Source organism: Carassius gibelio, chromosome B7 (assembly GCF_023724105.1).
Source record: "Carassius gibelio isolate Cgi1373 ecotype wild population from Czech Republic chromosome B7, carGib1.2-hapl.c, whole genome shotgun sequence".
In the NCBI taxonomy this organism is placed as follows: domain Eukaryota; kingdom Metazoa; phylum Chordata; class Actinopteri; order Cypriniformes; family Cyprinidae; genus Carassius; species Carassius gibelio.
In genome coordinates, this window is record NC_068402.1 from 14,325,707 (window position 1) to 14,349,307 (window position 23,601).

The window sequence follows — 23,601 nt, forward strand, 5'->3', positions numbered from 1 at the left end:
ACTTCCTAATAGTTTTACAAGTTTAGAAAGCAGTAAAAGCTTTCTTTAATCTAATTGGTCAGCATTCTCAGAAAACATGTTCAGCTGAAACTAGCATAAAAAAAGAAAGGAAACATTACAGAGCACAACAGGAATGCCCTCTTCTGTCCACTTATTGCTATGACTAACAGAACATTTATTCATTTAGAAAACACTATTAGTAAACATAATTCACAAAATGTTAATGAATAAATATATAACTTATTTATTTCATTGGATTCATTTATTGGATGTTACAGCAGCCTATATTTTATTTATTTTTTATTTATTTTTTTTAATAAAAGTTTTGCACTTTCTGATTGGCAAACATTGAGGAAAATGTTAATTTGTTACTGTGACAGGAACCGACTTCATAGATCCATGAAAACAGTTAAAAAATAATCAAAAAAGTGGCTCTACCAATGCCAGATTTTTTGATATTTTACATCTAATGCAATAAAACTGACATTTTAATGTCTGTCGTCGGTGTTTTAGTACTTCTTATGGTTACTATACTGACTGTGTACTGGTGATTTTAATAAACGACAGATTTATTAATATATCACTCTTGGTTCTCTGTGAGGTGATCTGTAAAACAGCTTTCAATCTGTTCATAAGCAATATTTATAGTAAAAGTGAACAATATTTTTTTATTGTTTAAAGAATTAATAGTGAGACTAAGTTTGATATAGTCCAAAAATATAAAGAGACTCAAATCTACAGGAAAAGGCCATCTGTATTTTAATAAACAATGACAGAATGCAACAATTAGATTTCTTAAGACTAACAACTGTACATATTGCTTTTGACACAAGTCAACATTACAACTTGAGCTTGCTAACAGAAATCTCTTTTTGTTTCTTCTTCTTCTTTGCTGACTGGTCCTTTGAGCCCTTGATTTGGCTCTTGACTCGGTCTTGTAACTGGGAGAAGAAGGCTTGAGAGGAACGCAGGGCCTTATCCATGCCATCATTCTGTCAGGATGTACAGGAGGAAGAAAGTTATACACCTAAACAAAACCACAGTGACTTAATTAGATTAATTAATCCTGCACTTGACTTAGTTACTGACCGTGAGTATTTTGGCTTTTCCTCCTTTAGTAAGTTTCTTGAGAGTCTGTTCAACCTCCGCTTTACTCTTCTTCGTCTTGTCTCCTCCTCCTCCTTTCATCACCTCTTTGACTTTCTGTCTCTTCTCCCGCTCTTGAATCTTCAGACGCTTCAGTTTCTTCTTCTTGCGTCTCTCTCGTTTCTTATCTGTAGTGGTTTTCTCCGTGTCTCCGAGTATGTCTCCTGCCTTATTCTTCTCCTGAGATAAGGAAAAAAAAATTCATTGACATCTCATGAAGATCCTGAGATCTAACTTGTGTAAATGTTTCACTCAAACTACAAAGCAAGTTCTTTCCTAAACACTTCAGAGTGAGGTTTCCTGATAAACTTGATGTGAGCCAGCCACACAAACCTTAATCTCCTCTGGAGCCAGAAGTGTGGCGTCACTGGCGTTGACTGGAGCCACTTCCTCCATAGTTATAGAAGGCAAGTTGGAAACCACTTTCACTTCAGGAATATGCTAAACAGAGAAAGAACAGGAATCCATTTCACGTGTTTAGGCCAATATATCTCAATGTTTGCAGATTTTTATATCAGCTCTTTCAATGAACAGCTAAATTGAAAGTTTTTTGAACATTTCTATAGGCACAGAGCTGGAAATCAGTTTTGTTTGTTTTTACGTCACACATGCAGGAATACACTACAGCTGGCTCAAAACACAAGGACAATTTTACTCACTGGTTTTGGCGTGAAGTGGAAGTTTGATAGCGCATCCAGTTTAAGGAAGAGTGTGTCCATGAGTTTCTGGATTTCTACATGCGCTGGGTTCTCTTCCTCTTCCTTCTTTTCCTGAAGCCCACAAAAACACAATATAATAGAATACATTAGTTAAAAGGTCCGTTTTTTTCTTCTAAAGAAATTCATACTACTTCCACAAAGATGTATTCATTTGATCAAAAGTGTCAGTCAGGGAAACCATTTATAATGCACAAAAAGGTTTCTAATTCAAATAAATGCATCAAAATCCAAACTTTTGAATGGTTACGTATGCAACTCACATTTTTATATACATTGAACACAATTGTCGACTTCATTCAAATTATAACCAAATAATAAAATGTTTTTATAAGTGTTCTTAAGAATGAGCAGGAGGTGAAATGTGAGGACTCACCTGTGTCTGTTTGATATACTCCTGCTCATAAACCTCAGCCAGACTCAGTTTGCTCTTCTCGTGGTCCAGAGTGAGTCTCTTCTTATATTCAAACACTTCCTCTTTAGGCTTCTCCTTCCTCACCACATCATCCCACACCTGAAGCACAACCATAATGCCACGAGAAAGTGAAGTACACTGGGTCAGATTTATGAAACAAGCGGACAATCATTCAAAAAAAAACATTCCGAAGTAAACTCTGGTATTCAATCCAATGGACAATTTGCATAAAATCTGGATTAAGAAATGATTTAGATCCACTTCACTTGACTTTATCTCTTGATGGCATCAAACTAGAACATGAACATTAAACACAGACCATGAGGTTTGAACCAACCTGATCTTTGATTCTCTGTTTGATGATATCCTCAAGCTGTAAGGTAGTTTCTTCTGTGATGGCTGGAGCTGTGGAGGAGAGAAACAAAGTAATGAACAAACCTATATGAGGCATTAAGTCTTCTGCTGTGACGATCAGTGTGAAGCTCTCACCCATCCTAGAGGCCTGGTCAAACGCTATATCCTCTTCCAGCATGCTGTTCTCCGGTCGAGTCTGAGCGCTCACCTCTCCTGTCAGCTGCCACGGCTTCTCGGACAACGCAGCGGTCTCCAGTTCTTCAATCTTTTGTGCCATCTGTTTAAATTCATATCAAAGCAGGCTTAGTATTGTCAGCTGAAACTTAAAAAACAATGTTAACTGAAATAAAGCTGAAATGAAGCACACATAACACATGAAAAACTAAATGTTGAAGCACTAGTGACAAGTGACTAACTGGACTGAAATAATAAATTAAAGAAGCAGATTCTGATTAAATACTTTTTTCAGTTAAAGACACCAAGTACAAAGACAAACCTTTTCCTGTCTCTTTTCAAAGGATGACTTGGACTCAGGTTTAGGCACGTTTTTGGCTTTTCCACCTAGAATATCTTCCACATCCTCTCCCTCACTGTCATCATCATTATCATCATCATCAGGGAGGTCAAAGGTCACCTTGCGTGAAGCATTTCTTACTGTGTCATCTCTAAATTAAGATGAGAAATGCATTAGATCTCTGAAAGAAAATGTTGTAGTATTGTATTCTGTTAAAACGCAGGTTTTCTCATGACTTACTCATCCATATCAAAATCCTCCTCATTCATATCATCTTCATCCTCCTCTTCCTCCTCCAGCTCATTGTCATCATCTTCTTCTCCCTCATAATCATCATTAGATTCTGGATCCATCTTGTCAGGCTCTGCATCTACTGAAGCAAAGAAATCTTTGTATTTCATATCTCTGGAGCTTTTCTTCTGTAAAACAAAAGACATTGAGTTTCATGAGATGAGAATACATTTTTGATTTCTAAACTTCTGTGTTACACAATCCTGTTACATGCATCTATATTAGTACACATATACACATAGTTTTACACCCTGGTGTCCATAAAGCTCATGCAACAAATGAAAATATCTGCAAAAACAAATAAATAAAGGCACCTTTTTCTGTTTTGTGAGTGCTACAGGTTTATCAAAGCTGAGTTCCTCGTCATCATCAGATGGCAAATTCTGAAAGTAGTCGATGTCCCCCTCTGCACTCTCGTTTCCTTCTCTTCGATCCATGTCATCCAAAAAAGCTTCCATTTCTGATAGTTTAAAAAACCTGTCATCTACTTCGGATGGAGTTCTATGAGATCTTGACTTTGATAATTTGGCAGCAGATTGTTTGTGTTTGTTTTTTTCCTCAAATTTATCTACATCAAAGTCCAAATCTGAGTCTTCACCGGAGAAGTCATCATCCTCGTTGCTTGCAGATGGTTTCAACCTCTGTTTAAATTCCTCCTCTTTGTCCTTATCATCCTCATCTTCCTCTGCACTCTCTTCTCCTAAACTATTAGCAATTTCTCTATTATCAATATCAACATCATCTTCCTCCTCCTCCTCTTCTTCTTCTTCCTCATCCTCCTCCTCTGTATCTTTAAAAAATGTTATAGTGTCATCTGTGACCGCTTGTTCAACTGCCTGCTCAAAATGTGTCAGTAATGCATCGTTCTGAAGCTCCAGCTCCTGCCAGATCTGCTCCTCGTCAAAGTTTTCGATGACCAGCTGCTCCAGTGGGCTTCCTTTGCAGTCTGCAGGCTCGTGGGCTTTATGCAGATCATAAAGAGTCTTGGTAAGTGATTTGAAGTCTCTTGCCAGAGCATCCTGGACACTGAATAAAGGTCAAAAACATAAAAAGAGAAACGTTACCATTTTTAAACACAATTAAATGTAATATTATGACAATTTGCATATATTTATCATTCATTATATTTAGTTAGGTTTTACTTAGAGTCTATAGATAAAACATTCAAAGAAATCAACATGAGAGAAATGTATATCATATATATTACATTAGTAACCACCACAGCGTTAGACTTAGGCACATGCGTGGCCCGATACGCGTTCCAGCTCGTATAACAACGGTATAACAACAGAAATTAGCAATCCATTCAGCAAAACAGTTTAATCATTTAACGTGTATCAAACCTGAGAAATAGCTCGGGGTGTGCTGTGTCGCTGTTTAGTAACTGTAAGCAGCTCTCCAGCATGCTGCCATTACCGCTCGCCATCTCTGCGCTCACGTGGGTCTCTCTCTGCTGCGTAACGCCACGCTTTGTAAATACAACCCCCGGAAACAAAATGCGCTGTTGTTGCGTTCCACATAGAAGGTTCTATAAACGCGGAGTTTCTTAATATAGCGAGTTAGTGGTTTTTGGTCTAACGTGATTCTTTTTTTTTTTTACTTTAAATATTATGATTTTTTTATATGGGTAAATTATGCGTCTATTGCCATAACTGAACACGTGGTTCGTGGTGTTTAAATAAAGTTTTGTTTCTTTCAGATGACCGCAAAGATGGCTTCCTCTTTACTGAAGGTTGCAGGTAAACTGTAGTAAATTTATATTGTTTTAGTGTCTCTATTTTTCCTTTAAATGTTAGCAACATTTGGAGCTGCTTTATTTTAACTGGACACGTTACACTTGTCTCTGTCTTACTGTTTGACGGCTGTTGTTAATAAAATCCACCTATATATTAATTTAGTTCTATATTTAATGAATCCACACTGCTGCAGTCTCATCTCTCCTGTAGTTACAGGTCTCTCGAGGTGTGCGTGGCACTCTTTACCCTCAGTGAGGGCAGTGTCTCTGACTGTACCGGTGGGTCAAGGTGTCCCTCAGTCATTGTGGAAGTTAGGCAGACTGAATCATGTGGCCATCGCAGTGCCAGACCTGGAGAAAGCCACAGCGCTGTACCGTGATGTGCTGGGGGCTCGAGTGAGCTCCACTGTGCCTCTCCCTGAGCACGGGGTGTACACTGTGTTTGTGGAACTGGGGAACACCAAATTAGAACTTCTGCACCCTCTTGGAGAGAAAAGTCCTATTGCAGGATTCCTGCAGAAGAACAAAGCTGGAGGGATGCATCATATCTGTATCGAGGTAAATACAAAATTAGGTTTGATCAGTGCTACGTAGTTCTAGACCTTTTTAACAGAAGGCCCCCAACATAATATTCAAAGCCCTCCTATATTGGCTAAGATGTTTAGTATTTCTGTGCTGCCTTTTAAATCTTTTCATTATTATTATTATTAATTAAACAACATTTGATGATTCTGATAAACATTTTTTTATTGAAAATTAAATACTAGGATACAGTAAGAAATATTATTTTATTTGTTAATTGTTGCTTTTTGAATATTCCAATTTACAAATACTGTTAAATGGGATAATAATAATACTAATACTCAAGAAAAATAATGAAAATTCTTAAATTAGATTTCTTGTGAGTCAATCTTATTGCAAGTGCACTTATTGCAAGTGTCTTCACACTAAATATTGAACTTGTTTCACAGTTAAGTGTCAGTATCCATAATTTATGTTTTGCTTGTTCAATTGCAGGTGGATGATATCAATGCTGCAATAGTTGATTTGAAGGAAAAGAAAATCCGACTGCTCTCCCCAGAGCCACGGATAGGAGCTCATGGCAAACCTGTGATGTTCCTCCACCCAAAAGACTGTGATGGGGTTCTTGTGGAGATAGAACAAGCCTAGCTATCACACATCAGATTGTTATCTAGTAAATAGAGACACTTTGATTAGGCTGTTCATTTTTGACACTTAAGCTATCGTGATCACTGCAAGAACACTTGTTCCATCAATTTTCAATCTGTTACGGTGTGCTTTATATTCTTGGCCTTTGGCTTTTTTTCTGAAGGAAAAGGTTTTCTTTAGTGACCTAATAAATGATTAAGTTAGTTTGATAATTTGACCCTAAACAAACTCACACATTAAAAATGTGTATAAAGTTCGTAGATCTTGTTCAATTCTATTCTTTTCGTATTATTATTTGTGGGGTACACTAGATATTTTTCTTTTTTTTAAATGATGATTACACCAACAGAAGCCAAGATAAGCTCAATTAAATGCATGTTTTAAATGCTATGATAAAATGTTAGATACATTTTGCTATGTTTATGAATGTGAATTGAAATCCACTCAAGCCTCTCATCTGGCTCTCAGTGGAACAGACAGATTGAAGCTTTCTTTTTTTTTTTGGCTGACAACCATTAGTCAACCCTCCGCCCAGTAGATATTTAGTTTTTGTTCTTACTCCTTAAATTTTTTTTTTTTTTTATTTATTTATTTTTTTTAGAGTGAGAGAGCGATAACTAGAGGAGTGAGATTTGGAGCTGATGTTGGGCTTTCTCACTGTTGGTCTCCAAGGTCTTGTTTGAATTTTCCTGCTTCAGCACCGTTGGAATAGAGGGGTCTTTTCTGCCGTTTTAAGCTGTTTTTGACATTTAAATTTATTTGGCAGTCTAAAAAGGAACAGAAATCTTTCCAGAGAAATTCACACACTGCCTGTAAAAAAAAAGCCTTTTGAATGACTTCCCATTTTGCCCATGCTACATTTTGGCTTTTATGCACAGGAGTCAAAATAAATTATTAATAAAGATATATTACATGTTGCTCTGAATCAAATGTGAAGAAAATAAGCACCACAGAAATCTGATGCTAGATTAAATGTTTTCAGGGGAAGGATATCTCCAAGGGGTGAATCGCACTTCCTAATGATATTCTTCTGTATGAGCTTGTATTTGCTTGTCTTTTTGTAGAAATCATAGTGTGAAAGCATCTGCCTGGATTAATCGTGAAACAAGACTAGCTGCATGGTAATTGTTTTCAGTATCCCAAAGGCATCTCATCCTAATTTCACGTATTTAAACCACATGTCCAGTTTTATCTGGGACACTGGAAGCTGTTTATTGCCTTAACCTTGAGAAACGACATCTTCATGTTGTCTGGACCAGAGCACCATCTGCAAGAGAAGGGAATTGAGTATCACATACTTTCTGTTCTAATGTAGTATTGATTTTATTCTCATATTATTTTTTATTGTCCTATGACATCAGCTAATGTGTTCTCATTTGCATGTACGACCTAACATGTAACAACGGCACCAGGAAGGAAAGATTATACGTTTCCTGGAAACGGCGAAAATCTCTCTTATGTAAAATGTGGAGAATCTGATCGTACAGTGAGATGATGCTTAATTTGAGCGAAATCATCCTTCAAAACAAGACCAGAAAGAACTGGATTTGTGTAAATGACATCACGAGGGTAGTGGATTGGTAAACATTTGTATGGATACTAATTACTAATGACAACTAATAATTATTGATGACATATTAAACATCAATGACCGTTGTTAGTATGAAAGCTAAAGAATAACGCTTAGATCCGCACGCGTTCAATGCTTAACTTTGTTAGTTTGGTGATCAAGACTTGATTGAAAGTCAATTTAAATGATAGCATCATTTTAAGGTCATTTCCTCACACAATGAAAGCTACTCTCTCTCTCTCTCTCTCTCTCTCTCTCTCTCTCTCTCTCTCTCTCTCTCTCTCTCTCTCCGTGTCTCGGGTGGGGTTTGTGTTTGTGGCGATTGAGCGCCGCGCTGCAGTGGAGCGCCCCCTGCTGTTCTTCAGGCTTCTGTTCTCCTCAGTCTCCGGGATGCGGTGTCGGTGTCGGTGCGGTTCCCACTCTCTATACCGCTGAAAACACAGGACTTCTATACGTGAACATCACAACATCAAAGGTTATGCAGGTAGGCTGGTTTACAGTGTTATGGTTTGCCCTCTCTGAATGTTTAGTGTCGCGTGTTGATGCGGAATGAAGTGATGCGCTCGTGAAGGATACAGCAGGATTTAATTCTCTCAGTGCAACATCAAACCCGCTACTGCGAGCACGTAAATGATGATAGTCCTCCTCCTCGACCGTCTTTCAACTACTAAAATCGTTGTTACAGTCAAAGAGATTGTGCAATTATGCAAATTGAAGGGTTTTCGGTTTGTTCCTTTCATTTTTGTGTGCAACTCCTTTTCTTTTGAGAGCTTCTTTGGTGTGCCTGTTTTCACTTTCTAATTAAGAACCACGGCTGGAACGTGGAAAGTCCTCAAAAAAGTTGGTGAAAATATGTCGCACTGTAAATCTATTTGGGTAGTTGAAATGAAATATATATATATATATATATATATATATATATATATATATATATATATACATACATACATACATACATACATACACACACATATATATATATATATATATATATATATATATATATATATATATATATATATATATATATATATATATATATCTTTAAATGTCTTTAAAGCTATATTTTATATTTTTAAATGAATAAAACTTGTTACAATTTTAATATATTTTTAAATAATGCATATTAAGATGCTAGTCTATATTCAATATTTAAAAGTGAGTTTGAGTGGTTAAAAGCTTAACAGAACAGGGTCATGCAAGATTTACAATTTACTTCATACTCCCCTTTATGCTAATTCAAATTTACAATCTTCATGTTCATAGAAATGTCAGCTTATATGGGTAGTCGAGAGATATATCATTGTTATTCAGATTTTGTTTTGTTTACAATTACAAGCGGATCTGCTTGGTCGGTAGCCAGTGAAGTCTGATTAATAAATCTGTTTGTACAGGGAATTTTGCATTCTATCCTGGCATAAATCTTTTAGCGACTGACACATAAAATCATGATTAGATGCTGAGATTCTAATTGTGGAATATCAACATAATTATGTCCTAGTCCTCCGGTTCTGGCTGATTTGTAGAGCATATCATGATCATGCTAAATCAAGCATCAAATTCAAGCCTCAAGCTGGAAATCAAGCATCATGCTTCTGCTCTAAAAGATGAGCTGCTTTTTGTCCTGAGAACAATAGCTGGTCCACTCCCATGAACCGATCAATGAAACCACAAGGACTAGAAAAATATTGTGCATGCTTATTCTAAAAATACGTGGAGTGGCTAAACTAAGACTAAGAACAAAATAAACACATCTTCTAGGAATAAAAGAACGCTCATGCTATGAGTCTGCTCGTCTTTGTGCGTATAGCGCAAAGTAGTTAATATGAAATCTCAACCATAATATAGAGAGGTAGAGAGACAGTTTAGGAGTGGTAGGGAGGAGAGAGAGTCAGACTGAGTGTGAAGGAGAGACTGTGAGTGCTCATAAAGGCTCATAAAGGTGCATAATTCCCGAGTGTGATCCCAGTTGGTGGTTCCGTCTCCACAACAGTCTCCTGCCGCGCTCTTGTCCAGGCAACCTGCTCCCACACACACACACACACACTCGCTGCCCCACCCCTCTTTTCATATCCCTTATAGTTACGCTTCTGTGCTGAAGGACAAACACTGTTTGCAAGAGCATGCTGAGATGTTATGCACCAGTAGGACATTTATAAATTGATCTCTTGCGTGAATTGGATAGAAACATAGATGGAAAGTGTGATGTTACTCACTTTTAGCAAACAAAATATTTAGTGGATTATCACAAAAATATACTGAAATGTAGTTTTCTTTCAAATTTTCAGGAGATTTTGAACTGTTTTGAAGGATAAATACAGTTGTGCAGTAGTGGTGAGATGTAGAGGGTGTGGGCAGGCTTTTTTTATGGTGTTACTAATGTGGATGTGTAAGCAGTTTTGGCCCAAAGCTGCTGTCTGGTTTAGCACTCGGTCTGATATATATATGATCCTGTTGCCTTTGTGTGTGTGCACATGTGTGTTTGTGTTTGTGTGATAACCTCTGGCAATATGCCAGGGAAGAGAAAGACAAGGGTCAGAAAAGCATGCTCTATTTAAAATCTACTGCTCACTAAATATATACAGAAATGCTGATGTGCAGTAAGCAGTCAACAGCACAGAAAAGTGCAGAAAGGATACTTGTCTTCCAGTCCCATTCAAAAGTTTGGGTTCAGTGAGATTGAAAAAAAAAAGTTTTTTGAAAGAATCTCTTATTGCTCACCAAGGGTGCATTCATTTGAAATACAGAAAAAAAACTGTGCTATCGTGAAACATTATTATAATTAAAACATGCATTTTGATCAGTTTAATGCAATCTTGCTAAATGAAGTAATTTCTTAACATTTTCTTAAAAAGTAAATAATTAATATCATAGAAATTTGATTGCCAACTGATTAAAATATGGCTTTTTGTTCAACTTTAAAAAATACTCTGCGGGACTTACAAAATATAAAAAATCTTGCCTGTGCTTTAATGCACAAATTTGGTGCACACTGATGTCCCAAGAGGATCACACATTAAAGATGTGTAACGGGGGTGTGACAGCGGCTCTGACTTCAGAATGATGTAAATACCATTTAGAAAAAACATGATTTCAAATAGAGTTTCGCCCACATGTACACTAGTGTTAACGATCTTAACTATCTGTCCAGGATATGCGGTAACTCAAGCAGAATTTGTAGTTCTTAGTACTATACTTCATGAATCAGAAGCTGTGTTTTCATGGTTTTGTCAGATATTGAGTTCTTTGAGCTCTTGATAAATATGAAAATGTATCGCGATACATGACATTCAGAAATAAACACGATTTGCATTAGAATCTCCCTAAAAGTCACTGCTTGTGAAGTGCCTCTCATCCTGGTATTTAAATATTTTCGTTGTTCTTTTTAGTTTTTCTTTTCATATACTTGAGCATGAATATGTGCACACTAAAAGGCAGAAATGCCATCTTCTATCGGCTCTTAGACCACACAGTGCAGTGAAATGAAACAGAGGTGCCTTATTGGACACAGGTCCTATAATTCATTGCTTATGTGTCTTTCGATCAGAGTGGAGAGTGATTCATATTGATAGCATAACTCAGCGACTCTGACTAGATGTGAATGAGTTGTCTGCTCTCCTGATGTTTACTTCTGAAATAATCCAGTAGCCAAGCATGGTGACTTGTTAGATATTTTAAAAGCACATTCAAGCATCTGGTACTCGCAATAAATGAAAGCGGCTTTTTTAGCATACTATCAGCCCAGTATGATGTGAGACGAGCTTTTGTGTTTGTGTCTTTTGCTTCCCTTATCATCTTTCCTTTTCGCACATAAATGGACATTTGCATTGTTTTTGGGAAGCCGTCCACATTGAGATTGAATTCTTTTATCCATTTAGTGCTTTCATCCTCTTGTTTTTCATTTAAAAAGAGAATATTGTGAACTCAAGTGCGACGTGAGAAAGGTCTGTTGCCATTTTTTTTACTTGTTGGCTAAAGTTTATCTGACTCAAGATTATGAAACAGTGTTGTTCTTGATCTTTTCGTTCATTATTGAGTCTGTGTGTTCTTTGAAGAGCTAATTATTTTATGCCTCTGGCAATGTGTATCCTGCCCTCTTATCTGATGTAATATCTGTCATATGGCTCTAAATAAGTAAGTATGTCGTGCACAGACTTCTGTACTAGCTTTTTGGACTATGTGAGAAGTTGTTTTTTTTGTACTGGTGACTCACAGCTTGGTGAATCACTAGCTGTATAATACTCAATTGAATTTGGGCATTTTCCTCACACCTGCTAAGTTTTCCCTGCATCTCTATATTTGATGAGTAGCAAGGCCGTTCCTGTTAAGATTCAGTCAAGTCAGTTTTATTTGTTTAGTGCAGTGTCTTAGAGGCTTTTTCAGTCCAAGGACCCCTGAGTATGACTTTGCTGCAAATTTTTTTATTTATTTATTTATTTCATATGGACATAGCAATAACATTGGACAAACCAGATGCATTGTTTAAAGTGTAATAGCACATGTGCTAATTTTCAACACCTGTCCATAGGGACTTTTACAACAGAAAAAAACACAATTGTTAAACCTAATGTTTAACAGAAATGTATACAAGAGTATACAAGTATAAGAGTTTTGTGTCTTAAAATTGTCACTATATGAAAGTTTCCCAAATGCATTTTAATGTTCTTACTGTGAACAATTCAATAATTTTAAAATAAAGAAAGAAAATGATTTCTTTTGAAATCAAAGTCATAACTTAATCTTCTGGTGAATCAACTTCTATCTGGTAATGTATGCCAGACTTCTCCAATTATTTAGTCTGCATAAACTCTTTTTTAAAGTCGACTGCAAGCGCAAATTTTATATTTGTATATATTTTATATTTTAAGGGTACATGTGTGATAAGCAGTTATAATTTTTACAGTATCTGTATTGCAGGTGTACAGATGAACAAAGTCGCATTTGTGCACGTTACATATTTACATACACTTTTTTAAAAAAAGCGTTTAACAGAACATTAGGTTCGTAAATATATCTTTGGTTAATGTTAATCTAATATTGCATTTTTGCATATTTTTATTAATTCATTAATTAATTTATCTATTGTGTCATAAAATAGCTTTGAGAGGAACCAGAGATCGCGAATAGCAGTACTCCGCAAATATGTTTATTCAAATGTCAATTTCTGATAATATTAAAATTCTGATAATATAAAAACCCCACAACTTTCTTGTAGTATTTTCTGAGCCCTGACCCTTCTGTGTAATTTGGTACAATCACTTTCAGTCACCTGTGTCTCTCCAGTCTTTTGGTGTGTGTCAGTGTGTATCAGGCAGCTGTGTTGAAACTGCATGACTCGTGTACAGTACCACAACCAGAAGAGCTCAGTCTGCCTTTCTACTGCTTTTTGTGTATCTGTCAATGTCTTGATCAACAGAAATGGGAATAAACAAATCATTCTTTTTGAGCTGGGATAAGATATAACAGAGAATGGCATGTGCAGTGTTGTGAGTGTCTTGTGCTGTTGACCTGTTTTCTGTTGAGGGATGAGGGCCTGTTATTATTTGTGATGGGTCATTTGGGCTTGTGCTTAGCTGCCTGTGTTTACTGCAGTCTGAAGGTCATGGAGGCTGGTCCCTGCTGGGGCCAACGGCACCTTAAATCTCTGCAGTGTCTGTTTTCAGCTATTCATATACCGAGGGCTGACTCATCGACAGAATAAATGCGTGTAGCTGTAGAGTCAGATCGAAGATTTATAGTTATGTAAGCTTAACTTCCCTCCTACATTTAGAGTAGCACCAACAGATCGTCCTTGGAGTCTTTTCCAGCTTGAGGAGAGGCAAAGTCTTGCCTGTAAAACACAACGGGTGAAAGTATATAGAAAGTATATACAGGTATAGCTCTGTGAAAGGGTGATACATCTTTTTGTCCTTCTGCTGCTGCACAGTTAGCCTCGCACTATTTCAGATCCATGTACATTAGCATTTAAATGAGCTAACTTGATTTTACCCCGTTCAGGCTCCATTGTCTCCATTTGAATGAGTCCACACTCAGAGGACTGAAAGGAATGAGATCAGACGATCCATTCACTCTTGCTCTCAGCAGTCTTTAATAACGTGGAGGATTCACTAACTAATGGGACCACAGGTGAAGAGCGAACAAACCTCCCTGTTCCAATGACTGTTTTCATTCAGAAGTACCGGGAAAGACCACAATCAGGTCCTATTATCATTCTCTAAATGTGGATTGATGTTTCTGGAAAGGCCTTTGGTTTTGGAACGAAGTTTGTTTTTAGCACATAAACACCACCAAAAAATTACCTATGGCAAACTCTTGATTGTGTTTGCATTAGACTATACAGTTAATGATTTCAGTGTTTATCTCTCTGATATTTCATTTTCATTCATTTTCTCTCATCATTGTTAGTTTAAGTTCTAGTTTCAGTTTCTCCAGTTTCTTCAGTTTCTTCAAGTTAATATTCAAGCTGGTATCATTTAAAGTTGTCTAATAGTGTTCGATTTCACAGCACAGTGTCAAAAAGATGTTTAAACGCTGACGGGTTGGGTCAGATTAACTGAATTAACTGAAATTAATTAGGGAGTATTTTTATTTTATTTTATTTTGTTTTTAAGTAATGAAAGTGTTCAAAGGGGGGGTGAAATGCTCGTTTTCACTCAATATCCTGTTAATCTTGAGTACCTATAGAGTAGTACTGCATCCTTCATAACTCCAAAAAGTCTTTAGTTTTATTATATTCATAAGAGAAAGATAGTCTGTACCGATTTTTCCCGGAAAAACACGAGCGGCTGGAGGCGTGACGTGTGGGCGGAGCTAAAGAATCACAAGCGCCAGTAGGCTTTTGCGTTGAGAGCGTTTGGAAGCTGTGACACCGTGAGGACAAAACCAACCAAAACAAACCATGGCTAACAGTCAGATTCAGCGTATATTTATGATCCAGAATCAGATCCAGAGGCTGAAATTTAACAAGAGCAGCATCAGCAACGACGTATCTGTGTGGTATGTACTGAAACTGTATATATTTGCTTAGCGGTTTTGGAAAATGACTAAGTTCCACTTTGTCGTCTTTTTTTTTTTTTTTAAGCTGTACATGTGGAAAGTGCAGTTTGATGACAACATCGCATGTTGTTTACTTGATGTGCTTACGCGCCGATAGCTAAGTTAACAACACAGAGATATTTGAAGCACTTTTACTCATCGCATGCGGTTCCAACACACGATCGTGACCCTTTTTCGTTGGGACTGCATTATCCTTAAGAAATAAACGATGTGCAAATCCGGCGTCGAACTGGGCCTTGTTTGTAAAACAAGCATCTTCGAAATGCAGGGAACAAACAAAAACACTTGCACAACTCCGTTGATGCTCTGTAAAAATAAACTCCATCCACTGGTCCCTTAATGCTGTTTTTTTTTTTTTGGTAATCTGTGCAGGGTTGTCTTGCCCTGGCAACCAAAAACACACCTCTTTTGTGACATTTCGCGACGCTCTCGCTCTGATCAGTGAACATCTGTTGTGCTCTCAGTGCTCTGCTATACGGGAGCGCACGCTCTTCCGGCAGACGTGCCCTTAGCACCCATATAAGGAAATTCTGCTCCATCTAACGTCACACAGAGCCATACTCGAAAAAAACTTTCCGAAACTTGTGACAAACCGGAAGGAGTATTTTTGGAACAGAAATACTCCTTCAAACGTACAACTTAATTTTTGAAACTTTGTCCACGTTTAGCATGGGAATCCAACTCTTTAACAGTGTAAAAAACTCAGTATGCATGAAACAGCATTTTACCCCCCTTTAATAATTTAGATTAATTTAAATGATGGTTAAAAATATATATATTTTTTTTTAATTTGACAAAAAATAGATTAATATAGTTTACTACTATATATTATTTAGTTTATTGAGGCACAACTTTTGTTGAGGAACAGTGGTAAAATAAAATAAAAATGCTACTTATTGAGCTGGTTTATGAGGAAGAACTACATTTTCCTCCATTCTGTTTGGCAGAACAATAATTATAAAATAGATAAAGCATGAATTACAAATTAAATCATTTTTGATTAAAGCACATCATTTGCTCTTTATTGCTACATCCTGCGCTGGCACTAAAACAGCTTCCTTCTTTGTCAGGTTGTGAAATATATATATGAGAATGAGAAAAAGAAACTTTTTAAAGTTTTTATTCTGACTTATTCCTTATACTTAAGTCATCTGAATTGTGTATTTTTGGACTTGTTAGCAGGAACTTTCTAGTAAGACCTGAATATATATATATATATATATATATATATATATATATATATATATATATATATATACACACCAGTCCAAAGTTTTTAAATGGTAAGATTTTTTATGTTTTTTAAAGAATGCTCTTCTGCTCACCAAGCCTGCATTTATTTGATCCAAAATACAGAAAAAGCAGTAATAATGTGAAATAGTTTTGCTATTTAAAATTACAGTTTTTTTTATTTGAATATATTTTAACTTGTAATTTATTCCTGCAATTTCAAAGCTGATTTTTTTAGCATCATTACTCCAGTCACATGATCCTTCAGAAATCAATCAGATATTCGGATTTGCTGCTCAAAAAACATTTATTATTAGGTTGAAAACAGCTGAGTAGATTTTTTTTCACGTTTCTTTGATGGATAGAAAGCTCAGAAGAACAACATTTATCTGAATTAAAAAAAATTTGTTAACATTTTAAATGACTTTATCGTCATTTCTGATAAATTTAAAGCAACCTAATTGCTAAATAAATATATTAATTTAATTCTAAATTAAGAATGAATTTATACTGACTCCAAGCTTTTGAATGGTATATGTATAATGTAAACAATTTTGGATTGTTTGGACTGAAATTTTTGATTTCAGATAAATGCTGATCTCTAGATCTTTCTACTGGATCTTTCATACTGGTCAAAATTTTTTGACTTGTAGTGTATGTAGTCTATGTATAACACTCATATCTCACATCTTGTTTTGGATAAAAATAAAACATCAGATCCGACAATATCTTGTCTTTTCTCATTTAAATCTAGCTTTATTTGCATTGGCCCATGGAAACCTCTATCAACACACTTGACTTGGCCAAAAAAATCACAGGGGACGAATTTACATTTCATTAAAAAGTGTTTACGTATTCTACACTCATGGCACACACACATTAAGATAAGGTTAGATGTCTGCCTCCATTGCGAGTCCCTATTAAGCACTTCACCGATTCAACTACTCTCTTCTTCTCCTCCTGCCTGGCTCTTTGGCCCGCATCACTCACCACAGAGCAAGCCTGTTCTTGATAAACCTGCTGGAAAAGCCAACGAGGAAGAAGTTGGAGTGAAGCGATCTTTATATAGACGGAGCAAAATACTTCATCGCTCCGTCTATAGCGCATTGTTAACGGATGTTTACACGGTCAATACAGAAGACAAACCAGTGGGCCACTGGATGCTCACTGTCCCTGGGTGGTGGTCCTGATTTTTAAAGAAATATTATGTCGGCCCACCGGGAAAATGCCCAGTATGCCCGATTATAGATAGATAGAATACAAAAAGATCTGTGAAAGGGATTTTGTGCCTCTTTGGGATGCACAATAAAGTGTCGTTCACTTGTAGAATGCAAGCTTCTAGAGGGCACACAAGTCTCTGAAGTAATGAATTTAGGTAAAGGGGTGCAGAGCCAGTGGTGGTTTTGTAGGCAATAAGTTATGGTTGATGTGCTTAAATGGATGGTGAAATTTTAGTGAAGGTTTGATGGAACCCCAACTTCTGTCTTGACAAGGTTGAGCCGAAGGTAATGGTCCTTCAACCAGAAAAATGTCTGTCAGACAAGCTGAGATGCGAGCAGCTACCGTCGGATCATCAGGGTGGAAGGAGAGGTAGAGTTGAGTGTCATCAGTATAGCAGTGGTATGAAAAGCCATGTTTCTGAATGAAAGAACCTAGTGAAGCCATGCATGTTATTGTTCACATGCCAGGTTGTGATTGTTGGTGAATGTGGGCTGATACAGCTCCTTTGATTGTACTATTTTCCAATCAGTTTGCTTTGTGTTGAAGGCTAGATTTTAAAATACAAACTCCCAATTCCTCCAGGTAAAGAAAAAGCAACATCGACAGCTACTCTGAAGCAGTTATCTTGTCAGAAGTTTTAATGCGTGTTAGGTGTTAAGGTCTCTAGATAGTCTGCAGGTGTTGTGTTTTTCTGTCTGCTGTTTTTCCCTTACTGTGCTTCAGTTATATCATTATTAGCACTTAAGCTTTCAGTGTATTCAGTACTAGGCCTGATCATTAGCTAGCCTATTTCTCTGAGAGATCGCATTCTATTAGCATTTAGATGAGGCGGTGATTTCTGACTGCCTCAACATACTCCTGAGCACATTCAGCTGCTGCCAACACTACAGTCATTTAGACCTGCGAAAGTGAGTTTACATCTGTGGTATGAAGACTTAATATATATTTATTGTAGTACTAGGTTTTTCAGTCATTAATATAAAGAACTGTATGTAGCATTAAACACACATCACATTTTATTTCCGAGTTATGCATTAATCATTGTGAAATTCTTTCAAAGAAGTCATGCATCTAAAAAAAGCTTTAGACATTCATGATTGATATTACTATTACAGTCTCTAGTATTGCATGAAGTCTGCCTATTTTTTCACTGTACATACATTTTTACAGTTTTTGCAACTTAAATTAGTTTTTGTATTTGTCAGTTTATGTTAAAGGGATACAATAGTTCACCCCAAAATTACATTTATTTTATCATTTATTCACCCTCGTGTCACTCAAAACTTGTATGGCTTTTTGCATCACTAGAACATTAAACGTATACACATTGTTCATATGGAATTCAATGGTTAACAAAAACATTCTTCAAAATATCTTCTTTTGTGTTCAACAGAAAGAGGCACATTCGTACAGGACCTAATAGAGTGCTAATCTGGGTAACTGAATCTAGCTTTAGTGGACATCACTGTTAGTATTACAGTATTTTCTTTTCTTCGCAGAATCTTTATGTCAATACACAGGTACGAAATAGTCATATTAAGTCAAATCAGTATTTCATGCGTATTATCTATGAAATTATCATTATCCCTTAAATCATATACACAGTGCAAGTTTCAAAAACGGTCTGATTATTGCCCAGTAAGAAACAGAATAACTAAGAGTGTGTGAATCATTAGAAGAACTCTAGAAGAAGAAGTCTTCTGGGATAATTATATAAGGTAGAAAGAGAATGAAGCATAGAGAATGTGAGAATAACTGGTGGAGGGAATGAATGCTTGTTTTAAAATGTAGTCTTTGGGTATCACAAATGGAGCAGCTGGTGTGTGTGTGAGTAAAAGGTTAATTGATTTGATTCAAAAGGGTGTGTGTTTATCAGAGTGTGTGGGTCAGCTTTTACCTGCATGCTGGGAACCAGTCGTTGTCCCCAAGAAAATTATGTAATAAACATATTAAACTTAAAAGTTGGTTTAACCAAAATTGGTCATATGATTTTTTTTTCTTTTTTCAGTTACTACAGGCCCTTCACTATTCAGTATGATGAACTCAGAGAATGAGAGCATTATTATTATGATTATTTTTTTATGATCTTGTGACATTTAGAGGGTATCTCTTTGTCTTGGTAATCCACTCAGTTTCCAAATGCATCCATCCAGTGTTATAGGATATTTTGATATTTTAATAAGAAAGGAGAGATTTACTGCTATTTCTTTCAAAGTTTTCTGATACATTTGTATCTTTTAATTCATTTGGAAGATGTGGAGATGGTAACACCCGAATTCAAGAGAGAGTTATTCATTTGTGGAAAGCTAAATGCTTTTTTATATTCTGACATTAGCTCAAGAATGAGGCACACACTCTCTCAACTTGGCAGATCATGGATGATCTTTACAGCGGAGCTGTCGTTTATTCAGGGAAAATATGTTGATCTGAGAGATTGCTCTCACTAATGGACCTCAAAATGGATTTATTGTAGTTGCACAAAAGGTGGAGGATCCCAACACATCCATACCGGGATAAATTGGGGACAGATTCTCTCCACACATACATTTATTTAAGGATAGCAGGTGTTTGAGATTCTTTTCTGTCAATAAGCCTTACAATCACATAGCATTTTTACAGCGAGGCCTGTCCTTGATCAGACGACATGCATCATTAATACCTGGCATATATTTGATGCTCTAAAGCCTTTGGGAATAAATGAATAGCAATTGCAATGCCTGCTGACAGGTCTGTGTCTACTGTGTAGATGTAATTGCTTTAACAACACATGTGCTGCTCTGCAGAAATGTTTCAGGCCTCGATCCCTACTTTTCATTTTGGGATAAAAGCTTGAATAAAGCAGGTGTAAATAGATGAACCACAGAGGCTTTAGTCATATTCTTGTTCTGGTTTTGGCAAATTTGCTGGTTGAAGTAGGACATTAAAAGGAGCCATTTTAAAGTTAACAGATAATGACTTTTAAATCATTACCACAGTTCTTGTGTCAGCACTTGCAAGACTGCATGGCCTGTTATTCACCCTTGGTTTAGTGCTAATCAAATTCAGACTTTATTAGATCGTTTCTAACCTTCACACCGGATGTTACTGACAGTAGGGTTTCATTTCAAGACAAATGTAATGCTATATAAGATGCAAAGTTTTTTTTTTCTTCTTTTAAATGGGCAATTTTAACTCCTGTTTAAAGGCAAATTTAATATTACAAAATATTATATTCATTTATATATGTAATAAAAATATTTAAAAAATTAAATATATAATGATATATATGTAAAGTCATTAATCATGAATAAAAAAATATGTAATAATATAAATTAATACACACACTCACACACGTAAGATTTTGTGAAATCAAGATTTAATGATTATAATATTCTAATTACACTTTTATCAATATTGAGATATAATCTCAAGATTAATAAATGTAAAAATATCTAATATAAATATATATATATATATATATATATATATATATATATATATATATATATATATATATATATATATATATATATATATTATATTATATATATATATATATATATTATATTATATATATATATATATATATATATATATATATATATATATATATATATAATATGTTTGTTATGTGTTTATATACTCGTTAAATATTATACATTATGTAAATATATGTGTGTGTGTGTTTACATGCATATAAAACTGTATTTTATATAAAAAAAGATAACAGTAACATACTACATTTTTAAACCAATAATATGTTTTTTATATAATATTTATATGTTACATAATACTTTACATGTAAAATACAAGTAAAATAAAAGCTCATTCAAAAATGACAATTCAGACAAATACAGTGGATGAAAAGACACTGTTTAATAAGTCGTTTCCTGATCCTCTCGGGTCCTGGCAGTGAAAGCTTGTTACAGGTCAGTACAGATTATCTTCACCCATTGTCTGTGTTTATTATCTCCTAGTGCATTTACACTGCGGTGTCTCAGTGCTAGACAAAGTCATGCATACCTGCAGCATAGACAACAGCTTTGCTCTAGCAAACAAAGGCACATTGGCGCAGCAGCCTGTAACCTTATATAGGGGTTGATAGGGTGTAAATGGCAAAGAAAAGGGGCATATGCAAGCCTATAAAATGAAAAGTGTGTTGTAAGGGAAGCCTGTGTAAGGAAGGAGATTGATGAGAATAGATTTTCTTCCCTCCAGCAGAACCTCCTGCGCTGTGGCTGCTGGGATGTCAGGAGGTCTGGTGCATTACTGATGGCTGGTAGACTCTAGCCAGCGCTCATACTTCAGAACAAAGAGAGGGAAATGTGCATTTTTATAACAGAGAAATGAAGGCAGAGAGAGCTAGGGCACTTCAGAGAGAAACTCTGAGAGAGAATGAGTTTGTACAAAAGGGTCAATGAGATACAGAGGTAAAGACAGATGAAAGAGCGACGGAAATGACCTGGATTAACATCATTCATCCAGGTCATTCCCTTTAGCCTCTGGCAGCAGAGGTCTGATTACTCACCACTACAGCAGACATCATATTCATTTTATGAAACTGAAGTTAATAACTACTGAAGTTGCTTTTTCATCAAAAAATGAAAATTTATTTACTCACCCTCAAGCCACTCTCAAAACCGTATGCTCTTTTTTATTTTTTATTTTTTTTAATGTTCTTGAATTTAAGAATCTTCACACACCTACAGTTTATTTTGACCAAGAAAACATTTCTAAAAAGTAGTTCGTATAACTTGTTTTCAATGTTTTAAATCTTATAAAGCCAAACAACTGTATTGTATGAAAAATGAATCTACTGGATTATTGAGTTTAACCAAAGTCCTCAGTCAGTTCACTCAGTGGCCATATTTGTAACATCTCTTGACAGCTATTTCAAACGTTTCCATCTACTTGAATGTGGAAATCATCAAATCTTAAAAACTGTATGACATACTTTTACATTTTAATTTTAAATCAGCAATAAAATCCCACTTGAAGTGGCCCCTAAATTATGTTTCATTTGCTCAAATATTGTTAAAAGACTTAACTATAAAGCTCAAAATATCAACATTTATTGTTCCACAAAAGAAAGTAAGTCCTTTGATTTTGGAAAAGTAAATGATGACAGAATTTAAAATTTTCTACTGTAAGTGACAATCTTGCTAAGTTCTGTCATTTTTGCTTAGACACCAGCAAAACTGAAGGTATAATAATAAGTAACTTTTTGTTTTAAACACCCATGTGTTTTATACACTGAACAAAATTATAAATTCAACCTTTTTTTTCTTTTGCCCCCATTTTTCATGAGCTGAACTCAAAGATCTAAGACTTTTTCTATGTATACAAAAGGTTTATTTCTCACAAAATTTGTTCACAAATCTGTCTAAATCTGTGTTAGTGAGCACTTCACCTTTGCCGAGATAAACCATCCACCTCACAGGTGTGTCATATCAAGATGCTGATTAGACAGCATGATTATTGCACAGGTGTGCCTTAGGCTGGCCACAATAATAGGCCACTCTAAAATGTGCAGTTTTACTGTATTGGGGGGCCTGGGGGGGAGGGGGGTCCGAAATCCAGTCAGTATCTGGTGTGACCACCATTTGCCTCATGCAGTGCAGCACATCTCCTTCACATATCTGATCAGGTTGTTGATTGTGGCCTGTGGAATGTTGGTCCACTCCTCTTCAATGGCTGTGCGAAGTTGCTGGATATTGGCAGAACTGGAGCACGCTGTCATATACGCCGATCCAGAGCATCCCAAACATGCTCGATGGGTGTCATGTCTGGTGAGTATGCTGGCCATGAAAGAACTGGGATGTTTTCAGCTTCCAGGAATTGTGTACAGATTCTTGCAACATGGGGCCATGCATTATCATGCAGCAATATTAATTAAGATAATGGTCATGAATGAACATTACATTACATTACAATGGGCCTCAGGATCTCGCCATGGTATTTCTGTGCATTCAAAGTGAATCAATAAAATGCACCCATGTGCATTGTCCATAACATACACTTGCCCATACCATAACCCCACCCCACCACTCGATCCACAACGTTAGCATCAGCAAACCGCTCACCCACACAATGCCATACATGCTGTCTGCCATCTGCCATGTACAGTGAAAACCAGGGTTTATCCGTGAAGAGAACACCTCTCCAAAGTGCCAGATGTCATTGAATGTGAGCATTTGCCCACTC

The 23,601-nt window shown here is 36.1% G+C and overlaps 3 protein-coding genes across 8 annotated transcripts in view; 2 read left to right on the forward strand and 1 right to left on the reverse strand.

The window, feature by feature from the left end:
• Positions 1-736: 736 nt before the first annotated feature.
• mphosph10 (M-phase phosphoprotein 10 (U3 small nucleolar ribonucleoprotein)) lies at positions 737-4,943 on the reverse strand. Its single transcript, XM_052561848.1, has 11 exons — positions 4,780-4,943; positions 3,751-4,462; positions 3,386-3,564; positions 3,128-3,296; positions 2,767-2,908; positions 2,615-2,682; positions 2,239-2,376; positions 1,806-1,916; positions 1,480-1,587; positions 1,090-1,326; positions 737-992 (listed from the first exon to the last, which is right to left on the reverse strand). The coding sequence occupies exons 1-11, from the start codon at positions 4,860-4,862 to the stop codon at positions 840-842; spliced, it is 2,100 nt and encodes a 699-aa protein (XP_052417808.1). The 5' UTR covers positions 4,863-4,943; the 3' UTR covers positions 737-839.
• A 32-nt stretch (positions 4,944-4,975) lies between these two features.
• Positions 4,976-6,601, forward strand: mcee (methylmalonyl CoA epimerase). Of its 2 annotated transcripts, none has more exons than XM_052561849.1 (4): positions 4,976-4,994; positions 5,136-5,175; positions 5,383-5,729; positions 6,189-6,601. In XM_052561849.1, the coding sequence occupies exons 2-4, from the start codon at positions 5,136-5,138 to the stop codon at positions 6,339-6,341; spliced, it is 540 nt and encodes a 179-aa protein (XP_052417809.1). In that variant the 5' UTR covers positions 4,976-4,994; the 3' UTR covers positions 6,342-6,601. The 2 variants fall into 2 exon arrangements, with proteins under 2 accessions (XP_052417809.1, XP_052417810.1); XM_052561850.1 differs by having other exon boundaries at positions 4,978-4,994; positions 5,389-5,729.
• A 1,626-nt stretch (positions 6,602-8,227) lies between these two features.
• The window catches only part of apba2b (amyloid beta (A4) precursor protein-binding, family A, member 2b), a 79,258-nt gene continuing 63,884 nt past the window's right edge, over positions 8,228-23,601 (forward strand). For 4 of the 5 annotated variants that reach the window (XM_052561520.1, XM_052561523.1, XM_052561524.1 and 1 more), the window contains exon 1: positions 8,229-8,395. The gene's annotated coding sequence lies outside the window, so the exon portion shown is untranslated. Of the gene's footprint in view, positions 8,396-23,601 lie in introns of all 5 variants that reach the window. The other variant, XM_052561522.1, reaches the window with a different exon arrangement.